The 16,543-nt window shown below is 37.3% G+C and overlaps 2 protein-coding genes and 1 pseudogene across 3 annotated transcripts in view; 1 reads left to right on the forward strand and 2 right to left on the reverse strand.

Annotated features, from left to right (window-relative positions):
* LOC140859635 (ribulose bisphosphate carboxylase/oxygenase activase 2, chloroplastic-like) overlaps positions 1-4,738 on the reverse strand; it is a 36,371-nt gene extending 31,633 nt beyond the window's left edge. The window contains exons 1-3 of the mRNA XM_073261598.1: positions 4,355-4,738; positions 4,134-4,219; positions 3,173-3,182 (exon numbers count right to left, since the gene is read on the reverse strand). Coding sequence (XP_073117699.1) covers positions 3,173-3,182; positions 4,134-4,219; positions 4,355-4,682 — 424 coding nt within the window. The 5' untranslated portion in view covers positions 4,683-4,738. The remainder of the gene's footprint in view (positions 1-3,172; positions 3,183-4,133; positions 4,220-4,354) is intronic.
* Positions 4,739-5,832: 1,094 nt separating this feature from the next.
* On the reverse strand, positions 5,833-11,512 carry LOC105050817 (uncharacterized). Of its 2 annotated transcripts, none has more exons than XM_073242641.1 (4): positions 11,230-11,512; positions 9,376-9,636; positions 7,273-7,720; positions 5,833-6,251 (listed from the first exon to the last, which is right to left on the reverse strand). In XM_073242641.1, exons 1-4 carry the CDS (start codon positions 11,361-11,363, stop codon positions 5,985-5,987), a joined length of 1,110 nt encoding a protein of 369 aa, XP_073098742.1. In that variant the 5' UTR covers positions 11,364-11,512; the 3' UTR covers positions 5,833-5,984. The 2 variants fall into 2 exon arrangements, with proteins under 2 accessions (XP_073098742.1, XP_010929290.1); XM_010930988.3 differs by having other exon boundaries at positions 7,273-7,724; positions 9,380-9,636; positions 11,230-11,510.
* Positions 11,513-13,967: 2,455 nt separating this feature from the next.
* On the forward strand, positions 13,968-16,247 carry LOC140851062 (uncharacterized; annotated as a pseudogene).
* Positions 16,248-16,543: the final 296 nt, after the last annotated feature.

Consider the following 16,543-nt stretch of genomic DNA (forward strand, 5'->3'; position numbering starts at 1 on the left):
TTTCTACCAGTCAAATGTTTCTCTAATAATATTCCCTGTGACACCTTCCTAGAACCCTAACCCATCTCACCTAGATCAGAGTGCTCCTCGCCATGCTCTTACACCGACAGTGACTTCTCATGCTACTACATCATGGTTAGCTCACCATTAGCTCATCTTTCTTTGATTTATACCATTTCCTCTAGTCATCCATGCCAAGCATTAGTCATAAGTTATGGTCATTTAACATTTAAAGCAATGCTGTTATGGTTGACAAGCCTTCCTGAGGCTCTTCAGCAAACAATTATACAGGACCTTGTTAGCCTTTTCATAAGAAAGTTCCAATCCAGCATTAGTGGGTCTGTAGAGTTAAGCACAATATGATGGCTCAATAAACTGATGTAAAGCTTCTTTAGTTACTTGGAATATTATTCACAGCTAAGCAATCCACTGTAAGGAGAACTTCACCTATTATTGTTTGACAATCATTTTTTTTTAATGGTCTGCCCCACTATTAGATGGATGAGAAGAATTGCATTTCTTTTAACAAGATCTTTCTAAGGATATCTCCACCTAGCCTGCGCTCTGTAGCCATCTGGCAATAATTGGTGCCTCCACCAAACTATATATCACATCAAAAAGACTTCCAAATCCTAGTTTGAGTGCACCTGGCATGTTTGTCATTTAGACTTCCCATTGATTGCTATCTCAAGTAGAATCTCGGGCATCAGTTTTTGACAGACCTTAGCATGTTGCTACTTTTCTGTCCCAAGGTTGCCTTCCCTCCTAAATTTTCTTTCACATCAGAAATATACCAACATTATCGCTTATGCCCAAACAACCAATTAATGCACCACTGACACACTAATGAAGCTTCAACTGAGGCTACTTGAAAGCAAGCTATATGGAGACAAGTATTTATTTTTTGGATGGCAGGCCACTTTGAAATCCTCCACACAATTGTCAACCCATATTAGTCTTGACCATATTTCAACCTCATATTGAGCGAGCAATGTGTGTGGTGAGCAGACCTATTAGTCTTCCTCACTCTACTCACTATGTGATGATATTATGTACTTTTGGATACCTTCAAGGTAGCATAACTAACATCAGTTGTTCCGTCTCCTCTCCTTCTGCCTTAGCATTAGAACTTAGAACCTCCACTAACCATCATTGAGCTAGTAATCTTATCTATTAGTTATGTAATACAGATTTCTTTGTATTCTTAAAGACACCCTCATAACCATGAAAAACAAGAAACATGTAGCATTTTCTTGGCTCCAACATGAAAAAGAAGTATCAATATGATGATTCAGACTTGCAGATTTCAATTCATTTTTCCCATGTCATCTTCCTAACATGGTAGTTGCCATCAGCTCTACATTTTCCCATGTCATCTTCCTACCATGTCCATCAGCAATCCTACATTTATTATAAATAGAGTGATATTCATACTGCAAGCAATCAGACTGTCTATTAATTATACTGATATACCACATGGGAGGGGTATGGCCCATTGCAATAGTGTATACTGGATTCTGATTGTAGTATTGTACCTCATCCAACATTGCTCATCATGCTTCAATCTCCATACCATCATTACAGATATTCAGGATAAAGACAAAGTTTAATTGTTTTATTTTTTGGCCAAATATTCCATCTTACAACAAATTAAGAAGGTAAATATCTCAAAGATGATGAAAGTTGATGAATCACTGTCAAATACAAAAGTTCACGGTCAGAAAATATTATTAGTTTGCTACTTTCAAGGAAAAACACTCATAACCCCATCAAACTTTCATATGGATTGATGAGGCAGCTATCTTTTCAGTATAATTTACCTTTTCCTATCACATGAATAAATAGTTTACAGGGTCAAAAATGTCACATATGAACAACTGTATTAGAATGAATTTTGATAGACAGGTTTCACTGCCTGTAACTATCAAACAGAACCTTATAATATTCATCAGATTACTGCCCAGAGCTGATACTAACCAGCCATCACACCCTTTTCTTTGCTTATTTAAATTAAAGATACATGCATTCTATCAAACACATATTAAATTGTATCACGATCATCAGATACAGCACTATATAAGATGATATACATTGATTTCATAACATTATTCATCATACTGCTTTTCTACATTATGGTTCAGAGATAAATTTAACAAACTTGCAATGACAAACTTTAATTTAAAATTTACCTCTTTAACTCACGTATTATAAATAACAGCTACATTTATAAATAACAGCTACAACCACTCCCGTGTTTTAAGGTATCTGTTCCTTTGGAATAAATAAAGTACTCCTCAAAGAAAGATTTTGAAGTGTATGGTTTTGAGCCTATGGAACAACTATAGTAGAAACATCATGCAAGCATTTTCAGAGTGACAGTGCTGATGGGAATTTTTGAATCATCTAGGTGATGAAGGTTACCAGACTCTGAAAAGTTGTATACACTAAATTTAATTTTTCAATATGATTAATACAGTATGTTTTGTCCATTAAGAAACTTTTGTTTGAGCCTTTTTTTTTTTTTAAAGAAAGAAATCCAATCTAAGTTGAAATAGGCAAAAAAATAAAAAAAAAAAAAAGGGTCATGCTTTGGTTATTGATGCACTAAATGACTTCCAAAGCCAAAAGCTGTCAATGTCTAATTTTGGGGGTATCTGCATACATTCAGCTTAACATGTATCAACAATATGAGAAATTATACAATTTTTTAATTCATTATATGATTACTAAATAAAATATTGGGAGCTCAATGTGTAAACACTAGCCACTTTCCACACTTTGATACTGAGTATGAAATTATAGTGAATTAAAAGTTAATGTTGATCTCGCTTGACATAAATCATGAGTTTAGCATCTTTCTTCTTTTCAACCATAATTTCATTAAGGAAAATATCCCACTTGAAAAAAAATACAAATGTTGGACTTAAGTGCAAAGATATTAAGATTATTATAGAACTCCATGAACTAAGTGTTTCCAATCACTAAAACATACAAAGAAACATTTTTAAGCACCTAATTCTGAAAACTTATCAAAAAAGGCCCTTTAAATAAATATATTAGATTATGCATGATCATATAAGGCAAAACAGACGGTGTTCCTCCTTTTTATATATGTGATACCTCATCGAAATTCATCACGTGCAAATTCGCAGCAAAGTTTCATAGAGCTTACCAATTTTATCCTGTAGAATAGACCAGCATACTATGTCAGATTCTGTGGATCAACTTTTAGAAGGTGAAACAAATATCAAGAAAGTACAAAGGTGAATCATCTAGTTTAGAAGAAAGAATATTAAAAGAAAGAGGCCAAAACAAATGGAAAGAAATATCTCATGATGTACAGGAAAGAATATTAGACATGATTCTCCTCAATCTGGGAGAATATCAAAACATAGAAGCAGCATTACATTCCTTTTTTCAAAAAATACAAACAAATTCCTCGTGTGTTTATAATCTGAAAACTTGAGTGAATTAGAAATAGACATCAAGATTCTCAGTAAGGGGGAATTCTTCCCTTCTTTTCCCTTTCAAGAAAAAAGGAAAACAAACATAAAGACTCTCTACAAACTTCTAACGATCTGTCAGAAGTCTGAAGGATGATGTTAAAGTTACAACCATGATCCATGTATTCCACATACACCCTGTATACAAGGAGCTATGGTCTGTCTGTATCGATTGTACCCACGGGAGCGTGGCTTTCAAAGTGCAGCTCTGTGTATGTTAGCAATCTTCCAGCACCAGTAGCCCAACTTTCAGCAATGTTTAACAACAAATATATTCAAGAAGAGATGTCGGTCTTTTTCAAGATAGCAACACGGAAGGATCTACACATGAGCCCCTAACAGGAGTAACCAAAATTAAACCAAAAAATGCCAATTCCTCACACAAAAATCATGAAGAGAGCGGCTGCTTGAGCCTTCAAGAATCAAGAATAATTACGAAGAAAGATCAGAATTTTACAGAGGAAACTCGAGGAATTTTGAAAACGAACCATCAAATCCTTCAACCTGGCTAATTTCACATGTTAAATATCAAACATTGTCTGATTCCAAGACAACCACCGAAAAAAAAAAAAAAAACTAAATTATACCAGACCAATCATAGCAAAAGGAAATTAAACAGAAAGAACTCACCAAGAAAAATGGAGCTATGTAATAGTCGCCCTCCAGGTACTCAAACGACCTCGTCACCTTCTGCCTGTAATCGAAAACAATATCCGCTGCAAACCCAATAAGAACACAATTAAAAGAACATACTGAAACAAAAACGAATCCACATCAGTCCGAACAAAAAATCCAAAAAAACTTGCAACAAAGATGGCCACTTTCCAAGAAAAGAAAGAGGGATTCCATACAATCTTTTCCAAGAAACTCTCCGACGAAAAGATCATCGACGATCCCTTTCCGGGCCCCGACCGCAGTGTTCATGTTGTCGGCCTCCTGCCCGAGCCGGTACAAGTAGTCCTTCCCGTCCGCGTCCTTAGACTCCCATGAGGACTGCTCCGAGATCCTCTTCTTTGGACCATCCGGAGGCGGCCGATCGGGAGATCGACGGGAGCAGCTGGGAGGAATCGAGAGAGCAAGCCTCCTCCTCTTACCCTGGATCTTGGGGCTAGGGTTTAGAACAAAAGATCGCCAGGGGAACAGGAAGAGGAGGTCGGACTGAAAGCCGAGGGCCGCCATTTATTTGTCTTGGTTTTCGCTCCAGCTTCCTTCTTGTAGGGGGAGTATAACCGTAGCCGGTTGCCGAGCGCGGGCTTGCGGAAGCTACACGCGGTATGATTGGGCTTGCTGGAGCCGTCGGATTGTGTGAGCCACTGGATTGGGCGGTCCAGAATTGCTGAAGCATGGTATCAACCGCATTGGTTCTTCTGCGTGTGGTGATGGCAGGCTTATCTTGAACGGCTGGAAGACAGCTGAGCTGGACCGACATCACACCGGCCCATCTCAGCCGTCCAAAAAAAAATCAAAAATCAAAAATCTTTACAAGCTATGTCGCGATTGGGGGACTGGAAAAGAAAATAAATAAATAATCCCGGGACCAGTCTCTGATGCTAAGGTTAAGAATATGAATTGATGCTTCTATATCTAGTTGGGTTGAATGATGGTATTAGTTTTATTTATATAATCAAACTCTCCTCATTCATAAGAGCTCCAGTAACTTCTTGTTTTTTCATTTTCAATTCATGGTAAGCAGAGAGAAATTCAAGACCTGTTGTCTGTACGTTTCCTAGGTCATGTGGTAGAATAAATAGATGCTTACAGGAAATGTGCCATAAATTAGTTTAAGAATTTCTCCTTTTTCTTCTCTAATATTTGTTCTTGTATGCATATTTTTTTGTATTATAACTATATTTATTTTTCCTATCATACAAATCTACATGGATTCCAAAAATGAAGTGGTGCAATGCAATTCTTTTTTCTTTTTTTGAGAACAATGGCAAGGACATCGCCAATCATTAAAAAACGTAATGATAGGAGAATAAATTGATACCAAAGAACTTTTTTGTACATGTTAAGAATTCAGGTTCCCGACTCCCACAAAGCCACGGATACTGAATGGAAGGGAAAAAGTTACCACACGCTCCCTCCCCCTACAAACGCGCCTACGCACTATATTTACAGGAAAACTCTGTCTTGATGATTAAAAGATCGAATCTGTCGAGAGATCGCAAGACGCCTTCGCATCAAGTCCATCCAAATACTCACATCATTAAATTTCAGTTGTTTCAAGGCCTCAACCACCTACTGAAGAATATCTTGTAACTTGGTTTCTTAGAGCTGCGTTCACCTCACTTCCAGGCAGGTCAAAGCATCCATGGCAAAGATACGATTACTTGTCAATATAATGACTGCACAATCTTTTCTCCATGATTTCAGTACATAACAAAATCAGAAAAGTGCAGCATTAAATTTATTACACCAAACCATATGCTCATTCTTCCATAGAGACAAAATGACATTAAAAAGGCTACATATACTTTTCTAGGCTTTGCGAGGGTTCAACCCCATCTCTTTCCTGGTCTTGCTGACAAACAGATCCCTGGACTTGACTATACCAGGTAACCACCCAATGACTGTTGTGAATGGCAGCTGTGCGACAGCTTCTTTCCTTCCCAGCGACACAATTGCGATAGCAGAAGAAGGCTTGTAAGTGGCCAGCTTGTTCTCACCAGTTCCCTTGATCAACCGCATCAAGTTCTTGACGACCACCACGGCATGCTTCTGTGCAAGGAATCCTTGTTTGATTTCCTGTCCATAAAACAAAATTCAAATCAGACAGAATTACAGGGAATGAAAAATACTTTCTTGTGGTTTCTTGAAGGCAATGTTTGCAAGAGCGGGGATTAAAAATGCAGTGTAAATTCTCTTAGCATCTTGCCTTAATTGAGTATGGATAAACAGAAAACAAGTGAGACTAAACAGTGGTGAATGATATGATGGGTGTTAGACTCTAGATATGCTGAGATCAACATGTTCGATGCCTCTATTTGGTCAACAAAAATTAATAATTTTGTTAGCAATGCAGATGATATGCACTCTAGGAGTCACTGCCTTCAAAGAGTTTAAATCTTGGATTTATATTTGTTTAAGGATTTGACTTACAATAAATGTTATATGTTCAAGCATTAGAGAAAAGCATACTCAGACGGTCATTTGGTCTATCTGTGCGATTCAGTGTGCTTGTTGTGCAGGGGACATGCAACTCAAAGGGTAAGATCAATGATTTTCTCCCAGATAAACAAAACCTTGATTCAGAGAGGGTTTTATGGGATCCACAAAAGGAAAGACACAAACTAAGCTGAAGCCAACACATAAATTCACTATAAACTTAGTCTCCCAAACATCCAATTCATTGTCAGCTGTAACTCCTCTTTGCAAACTAGACAGAAACTGTTGAAAGCGAACTTTGTGATATGACAACCCTCTCGGTTTTTTTCTTGTTTTTTTTGACCGAACCCTCTCAGTTTTGTTGTATAACAAAATCCAAAAGGCATAATTTTAAGAGGTAGGTATATTACAAAGGCATAAAGATATCATTAGGATTGAAAATGTATTATATAAAATAGACGTGAGGTTTTACATGCTTTTTATAGAAAATTTAATTCCCATTTTTATGAACTAAAAAGAACATAAATGAAGGAAAAGCAACTCATTCTCACAATGAATGCAATCATGATTTTTATATCAAGCAACTTTGAAAGTGCAGATGATTCTATTAGCGATAATAAGACATGTTCAGCACACGAGATAACTCAAAAGTCAGACTTACAGGAACATCAGTAATGTCTCCAATAGCAAATATATTCTTATGGCCTCTGACTCTCAGGTTTTCATCAACCAACAGTCTTCCCTTCTGGTCCAAGCTATCCCCTAATACAGACTCCTGCAGCCATGATGAACCCAGTCGCTTTGCCACACAAACAAAATGGCAATCAGCTGTGATCTTTTCTCCAGCAGATGTTGTGTACACTCCATCTGCCTCTGATATTGAGTCCAAATCAATTGATTGCCCCAAAAGCACTTTTACATTCTTTGAAGTCAACCAGTCCATTGCCTTTTTGGAAGCTTTCTGTCCTATGAATTCCAGCAACCTTGATCCTTTATGGACCAGAGTCACCTTTTTCTCTGGATAGTCCACTGCAATTTCTCCAGCAAGTTCAACACCAGTTGGACCACCACCAATGATTAGAACAGAACGTGAAGATTTTATCTTCTGGCTATCTAAATATGGAAAATGTTATAGTCATCAATAAGATAAGTGAGATTAATCATCGTTCCCACAGATGGTGGACCAGAGTATGCATTCTACAGTAATGTCACAATATATACAAAATAACTTGGGTGAAGTCTTATGGAAGTCGATTCCAACAATATTTGCATGATCAAGATTGAAAAGAAGAATAAATGGTATGAGATTGGCAGTTTTTTTTTTAATAACTTTAAGATAGAGAAGTTGCTGTGTTGCTAGGAGTACTTGCAAGAGATAAATGACCAGATAAGGAATTGGATGGAGTCTTAAGTGTGAGTGGGTGAGTATTTAGTAATGTCATGGGCTATCTTTATTTCGGAGTACTTGGTAATGTCATGCGTTAGCTTTATTTTTGGCCTTTCTGCGGTCTGAGATATAAACATGCAAACAAGGTATGAGGTCTAATTAACCCTTGTAAGGTAAAAACTTTGGGGCAAACCATATTAGAGTCATATTCTTGGAAAATGTGGCAAGACAAATGTCAACCTTTTGAGCTACTATAATGCTTGTCATTAAGATGAGACAAATGTGGATCACTTCTTGGTTCTTTGTTATCAGATTTCTTCAAGTGTTCAGAGTAGCTAGAAAACATCAACTGCTACAAATCTAATCAGCCACATTTGTTCTTTTGATTCCTCTTCCTAACAAACAAGTCCTTTGGCCTCAGGATTTGCCACTTGCAGAGTCAACAGAAAGTGAATCTAGTCGTTGGTAGTTTCAACTGGTCATTTTCTGGTTGGTTGCACCCATATTAAAAATACTCATTTTATTTTTCTGCATTAAAGGCTTGAAATGTTTGAAGGCATCAAGTAATTGGTTAAAGATGTGCCAATGGATTTGACATGAGTAATATAAGTTTCAAGGACATGCTGAATGAAATAAAAGTTAAACGGTTAACAGGTAACTAGCAGTAACTAACATCCCATCAGGTATAATTCATCCTATAACATGCATCACAAAACAGAAGCCCTAGAAATTAGTGACTATATAGCACATGTATAATGAATGCAAACAGAAATACATGCTGTTGAACAGAGAGAGAAAATGGATAAATAAATGGACATCAGTGTTTAATACAATTTGGTTAATTTAATAAAGAATAAGAAAATGATATGCCCAGCACAAAATTTTGCAATCATCACAGGTTAAATAGTGATACTCGGCTTAAATAAAACAAGGAAGATGCCACCAGTAACATCTAACTGATAAGGAAAAAGTTAAATTCACACGAACGAATTATTGGTGATGACTTTGAGATAAAGCATATGCTATACAAATGCTTCATCCAGCTATATGCAACCAAATCCCAGGAATTAGCAATTTTGCTAAGTTGATTCACAGTTAAACAAGAGTATAATAGGGTATCTCTATTTATATCAAAAAATATATATATAACTAGTCAATAACAATTAATACTGATAAAGGAAAAGTTAAAAATAAGAGCGTTTGAAGTTTCCTCATCATGAGAAATGATGCAAAAAGTAGTTCTTCGTCAAACAGAACCAATATATAACGATGTAAAGCATGCCCCAATTAAAAATGAAATACCCAATCAGGAGTGTCCTCATAGACAATATGAAATATATAAATTATAGAAAAATGTTAGGAAAGTGCTCTCTCTACATGCCTTGTTGAAACTGTTCAAGCCTGTCCTTTCGGTTTCTCGGAGTAGAATCTGCATGACCCGTAGCTATGACAAGATAATCATATGCAACAGAATGGCCATTTGCTGTCAAGACCTTTGCTTCAGTAACATTGACTGCAGAGGATGCAATAATTCTCCCATTGGTAAGGTAATCAGTGTGGTTAATTACTGATCTCTCAGCAAATGATGGCTCAACCATCGATCTCAGTTGTGCCCAGGTGATCTCAAAATATTCCTTCCTGATCAAAATAAGAAAAGGTATATTAAAAAGTGAAAACTGAACAGACTAATACTAAGTTGGTAGGATATGATACCTCTAAGATTATACTCCTCACAACTAAGAAACAGTAGACTTGAGAAAAAGAACTGTCATCTCGCAGGCATATCAGTTTTAACTTTTAAGGCATCAGCATTTTTGAAAATACATGCAAATGATAACATGGCACAACATTGTTTTTGCATTCATAGTTATGACAGCGTCAACATCTTGCATTAGACTTTAGAATTCCTAAGAAAGCAGTCACACAGAGGGAACCTTGAGTGCAACAATTAGTACACAGCTTTAAATTTGTCATGGCACGTCAAACTCCTTTAGTTGCCACCTTTAATTCTTCATCACATATCATATGTTTACAAATCCACTGTACCATCTAGCATTTTAGTTTAAATGATAAACCATGTACAATAATAGATCAGTATAATCTTAAGTTGGCCAATATGAGATGTGAGAAAAAATTAATACTTGAGGGGTGCATCTCCACATCAACCCTGCTTTCATCTTATTGAAATCAATCTTTTTATCAAAGATTGTAGCCTTTTCCACATGTCTTGGTGGAAAAGATAATCTCAGATATTTTGTAACTGGAACAATACTGTAAACTCTAGAAGGGCCTGATCTTCTATAAGCCTCCGATCTCTGTACTTTGTATATTCTTGCTCTGTTTTTTTCTTTTTTTTTGAATAAACAGGGTGTAGCATTTCCAGCTACCTCCTTTTTCCGTCAAAAAAAGAAATCAGTCTCTTTATCACCAGTTAAATTCGAGCTAGCAAAGGTGATATAGAATCCTTGGACCCTTTACACTTTAACTAAATAATCACGTGCTCCCATATTCTCACTAAAAATCACCGCAGTTCTCTTTGACATTTCAATTGTTTGTTCCACAGATATTGGTTTAATAATTCTATATATCTGCTCAACCCTTTCTTAGTCACATCAACCACATTTTCATCTGCAAGTAATAGGCACTGAAGAGCCATCACCACTTAAAATATCAGTAACCAGTGCACATAAAACAAGTGTATGAAGCAGTTTAAACTAAACGCATAAATAATAGTCAGTACAAATTCACCAATTTTACACAGAGAAGGCTTCCAAATTCCATTTGCTGCACCCTTAGACCCGTCTCAAGACTGCATATTTTATCAACCTTTTATCCATTGTTTTAACTTGGAGATTGAGTATGTGGGAGAAAAAGGTGAACAAGAGATTTCTAGCACAGAAGAATAAACGTCATGCCCAAATCTCAAGCTGCCACATCGTACACTACTATTTTTCTCACTAAAATCGTCAAAAGCCAAATCTACTTCAGATTCATCACCATCAAAAGCATAGAAGAACCAGAGTAAATATCGATTCTCGAACAGTGTAACAGCTAAAAAGTAAACCAAACCCCAGTTCCCCATAAAAACGAGATTTTTCCAACTAACACGACCTAATCATCCATACCCATGTTTCCCCAGATGAACACCACAAGGAAAACGCAACCAAAATTATGAAGAAGGCCATCAGATTGATTGATTTCACGAAGAGAAGGAAAGGAAATGAATCTTACGGGTCGATGAGGACAACATCGGCGTGGAACTGCATGTTCTTGGCGAGGAGCGCACCAGCAACTCCTCCGCCCACCACCACCACCCTGTTGTTGATTCTCGAGCTCCCCTCTCCTCCTCCTCCTGCTGCTGCCATGGCGACTGGGCCTATTCCGGGAATCCCGAGCTGGCCTGGGGCGCACGCATTTAACTCCGAACGGCAATTCCGGGAAATTCCAGCGGACGGCCCCAGCCCCGATCCATCCAAAACGTCTCTTCTCGCCGGAAAACCAAACGCCGTGTTCCCTTTGCAATTTGCATTAGTTATACGATACGGAGGCCCGCATAAAATCTTATATAAGGTGACTATATTATGTGGCGGCGTAGAAATTAGCGGTTTCTTCGGATGAAAGAATGCTGGATTTTATTGTACGTGACGCAATCATAAAATAGACGGTGGATGGTGACTCCGCGGCGGGGAGTTGTTGGCCCGTGATGATGTGGTGCTGGTGACTTCGTAACTTATGTAATAATTAAAAGGTTGATACGGATTCGAGTAAGATAATGAGATTTTTTTTTTCTTTTTGGTTAAAAAAAGGGTCACTATCACGGCAATGGAGGCCCGTAGTTTGTTTCGTGGTTGGCTAGATTCCGGGAATAAGCAATAGCCGTTGGGCAAATTCTTTGTACATCACGGACAGCTTAAAAAATTTGACATAGAACGCATCATTATTATTTGATTAATTTATATAATTATTATTATTTAATATATATTTAATATTTAAATTAATATTTTTATTTAAAAATTTTATATAATAAAAATATTTTTATTTTTTAATAAAATTATATTATTTTATTTTAAAAAATTATAATTTTTATTCACAGAATATCATAATATGTACAAAATTTTATAATTTTTTTAAAAAAATAAAAATATTTCATCATTCAATCTCCAGGTATTAAATATTCGTTAAAAATAATTAGATAAAAATATTTCTTCTACATTATAATATTTTGGACCATATTATGACTATAATATACCGTATAATATCATAATTTTTTTTAAAAAATAAATATATTTTTTTATATAAAATTTTTAAACAAAAAAAATCGATCTGCAAGTATTAAATGCATGTTGAAAAATAATGATTATATGAATCAATTGGACAAGATGATATGCTCCATATTGAATTTTCTATACTATTCGTGGTGCATAAAAAATTTCTCTAACCGTTGTTTAGTAAAAATATATTATTTTCAACCTTTCGATCAATCAACAGCTAGATTCTAGGAACAAGCAATAGCCATTGTTTAGTAAAAATATATTATTTTTCAATCGCTCGATCAATCAACAAACCGTTGGATGCAAGTTGCATATGTTGTATAGTGCAAACATTATTTCCACCGCCAACTTCGAGTTTCACGCACCAATTCCATTAAGAACTGTGTTTGCCGTATGATGAACAAGAGTGTTCTTAAAAAATTCAAAAGTAATCCTAGGAAAAACATGAAATTAGAAGTTTGTCATGATATTCCTATATTCCGATGGCTGCTTTAATGATAGAATCATTTGTTTTTGAAAAAAGAAAGGTTTATAATGGTCTGGGATCCATGTTATGCAAAAATGCTTATCTAACTTGATCCAATGTCATCCAATCAAATAAGAAGTGGATTGTATGTGGCTAGAAAATATTGGTGCGGGGTAATTTTCATTTCAGCCATTTCATTAGAAGGAGTCTCATTATAAAAAGAAAAACAAAGATATTCAAATTCTTCAAAACTTAATTTCTATCCTTTCTTAACATTCAAATTCTATTTTAATTCTAATTTGGGTCACGGACGTAACATATCGAATCGAAAGTTATAACAATTTCAATTGATATTTTAATTTATTCTGATTCTAATTGTAATATTGATTCTAGTTGCGAATCAAATGTACCCTTAAAAATGATAGCAATTTAAGCTAAACTTAGTCGACAACCTAACTTCATTTTATTGATAGAGTCTTGATCACACAAAATGAATATGCAACTTTTCTACTAATTCTCCAAGTGATCATCTATAATGCATCAAATGATAGATATTCATTATCTTTAAAAAAAGATGGAGTGTATTCTGACGGTCTGGGCATGACGTCTGAAAATGATAACTGATCCGTTGATCCTCGATAGTACTAGGATGACATACTCACCTATTGAATTCGCTCATATGGTGGGGAAGAGGCCGTCTATTCATCCAAATTCGATCTTGAATCAAATATTCTCCAGTGAAGATTGGGACTTTATGGTCATGCCTAAAGGAGATAGATACGTCCATCTCTCCTTTTTTTTTTTTTAGTAAAAAAAAAAATTATTTTAGCTTATCTCCTAAGATTTTCGTATTTGTGTAGCGCTGCTCGTTTGGAAAATGCTAGGCCAGCATCGACCATCACCATAACCCTGGAATGTGGAATTAAAACATCATTTTAGCTTATCTTCTAGGATTTTCGTATTTGTGTAGCACTGCTCGTTTGGAAAATGCTAGGCCAGCATCGACCATCACCATAACCCTGGAATCTGGGATTAACCCTGTTTACGGGTGAAGAACCACAAACCTGTCTGGAAAAGCAAAATCTTTGGAACCTCAAATATAATTTTTTTAGGATTGGTAGTGGAGGTTGGTGTGTGTTAGCACTGATTTTTGCCATATACTGACGCCAACACCTCCATAATTAGCCCATACTCCGGTAGCTCCCAACCACCCTTAGTTTGACCTGGTCCATTCCTCCACACTTGCAGCATCGACCTGATAACCCACATTTCTCTCCCTTGCACCCCTTCTCAAAAGCCATGAGTCCCATTGCACAAAAATGAGATAAACCTTCTTGTCAGTCTCCATCTTTCCGATCGAATCCTCGTCCATCTGGATCTAGAAACATCTTCAAGCAAGTGCAGACATCATCTTGATTTTATTGAGAGTGATATTTTTATTCCTCCGATCAAGGTAATTTGTTCCTTGCAGTAACATCCTAGATTCGTTCTACTTCTCTTTCTTCCATTTCTCATGTTTTCTTTAGGGATCTTGTCTCATCGATGCATGCAAATCTTCAATAACCACGGTATCCACAAATCTGTCTACCATGGTTTTATCCTCTTCAATAATACTGCTGTTGTGTTTTTTAACTTTTTGGAGTTAATATAAGATCTCTTAATTTGAATATAGCCACAAGTTCAGGAGGTTGGATTCTCATTTAGCTCGAAGTTTTGATGTCAATTATACTTGTTAATAATCTTCACATAATTAAGAGTCTACTCTAGGTCAAGTACACGAATAGTCTTTCATTTGCTCAACAGACAGACATTGCATAATTTTATGAGATTTGTGAAAAACAATTAGCTACAAACATCTTACACCTGTTCAATCAAAAATTTTTCTTATCATTATTTTTCCAACAAAAAAATTCTAGGATGGTCCTACCTAATTCATGAAATTAGGCATGATAGATCTTTTAGAAGGGAAAAGAGGATGACTGAGAGAGACTGAGAAACAAAAACATAAAAAAACATGCTGCATAGAAACCTGGAACGGGGAAGATAATGTGAGGAGTCTGTTAATACCATACAAAACGTAGACAAGCAAATCGATATGTCATTCCTAATCATTGAGTTTTATTAAGCTTGATAATTTTGTTATAATTTCTCACTCGATATGTATAGCAAGTCACCTATCTCTAACACACTAACCTGCATTCCCTTGTTCAAGTTGGCATTCAGCTAGCCCATGGCTACATCAAGACCAAGGGAAAATGCTCACCTAAAAGAGAGGAGCAGCTCGGTCTCTTCGGTCCCCCGTCACACGGACACCCTCCACTGGCGACGAACCACACGACCATCAGTCCCTGGTTCCCTTGATCGAGAACTCCATTGCAAGCCTACGGCGAGTAAGAGCACCACTACTGGCATTTCCAGAGCCAGAAGCCATCCCACTTCCGATGCCACGGCCGGAAGACGCGTCCCCGCAGGAAACCCCACTGAGAAGCCCACATCTCTGTCGGGCCCGTCTCGAAGAGTACCACACCAAACAGGAAAAAAGTTGAGGCTTCATCCTCCTTGCCTGGTGCTGCCATCTCTTCAAAAGCAGAATTAGATAAAGCATCGAAGCCTCTTAAGAGTGCAAAAACTCAACCATTGGTAAGGGAAAAGAGGTTAGGAGCTGATGCAAGAAAGGTTACTGGGATTCCTACTCCCAGCACAACTGAAGCACTGCCGGCGATAAAGCCCGAGCAAGAAGGAGAGCCAGGAATCCAGGTGGAAAAGAGAGAAGTGGTCGACATCCCAGAAGTAAAAGATGATGCTTCTGATGAGCTCGGCCTCATTGACTCCTCCGAACCGAATATTACGGAAGATACCCCTGACTCTGCTTCTCAAACAGATCAACATGAGCCAACTTCCCCGAAATTGGAGATCATCGAGAATGCTTCTACGAACGATGAAGGAGCTGGTGATGATGGAAACAAAGCCGATGAAGATAGGGAGAGCCCCAAGGAGCCTGAAGAAAGCCTGCTATAGAAAGCTCCGAGGAGCCTAAAAGTGAGCCAGTGGTTGATGATGGACAGATGGAGGAAGCTGAAGCAGAGAAGGCGACCACGATGGGGTCGAGCGAGATGAAGAGGCCGGAGGCCGTCGCTTTAACGAGGCCGGAGGTGGCAGCGACGGGGAGGAAGAAGGATGCGCCGAGGAGTAATGATGTGATAGAGGAGGCGCGGGGCAAGCTCATGGAGAAGAGGAAGAGCAAAGTGCTGGCTTTGGTTGGGGTCTTCGAGACCGTCATCTCGCTTCATGAGCCGGAGGGTCAAAGAAGTCAAACCCAGGGGAAGAGCCGCGGCGAAGGGGCCTAGTACTAGGGTGCAATGCGACAAAAGAGTCAACGCAGTCAACTCGGTGGATTCTTTGATTCGGTCCTCGGTTGTGATGATGGTGGTGATGACGATGGAATTCTTTCGTTCTCGGTTGGATCTTGATAGTTTCTTTTTCATTTATTTATTTATGTTCATTTTCCCTGAGTTGGGATGGGGGGAGGCTTGATTTTGTTACACGCGCTATGATTTTTAGTGGTATGTACATGATATATGATGCTTCTAAAATATTTTCTGTGCAGCGTTTTATTGCCTGATTCATCAATCTTCAAGCAAATGTTTAGCTTAAAAAATGATGATGATGTTGATATATACATACACACACGCACCGCTAGCACTGAATATGTTACCATAATAACAATTGTTGAGTTAGGATTTTATGACAGCAACTGAACATTAAACCTTGCTTAACATTGGCTAAAAAAATTATCTAATTTGTTTCG

Source organism: Elaeis guineensis, chromosome 8, assembly GCF_000442705.2.
Source record: "Elaeis guineensis isolate ETL-2024a chromosome 8, EG11, whole genome shotgun sequence".
In the NCBI taxonomy this organism is placed as follows: Eukaryota; Viridiplantae; Streptophyta; class Magnoliopsida; order Arecales; family Arecaceae; genus Elaeis; species Elaeis guineensis.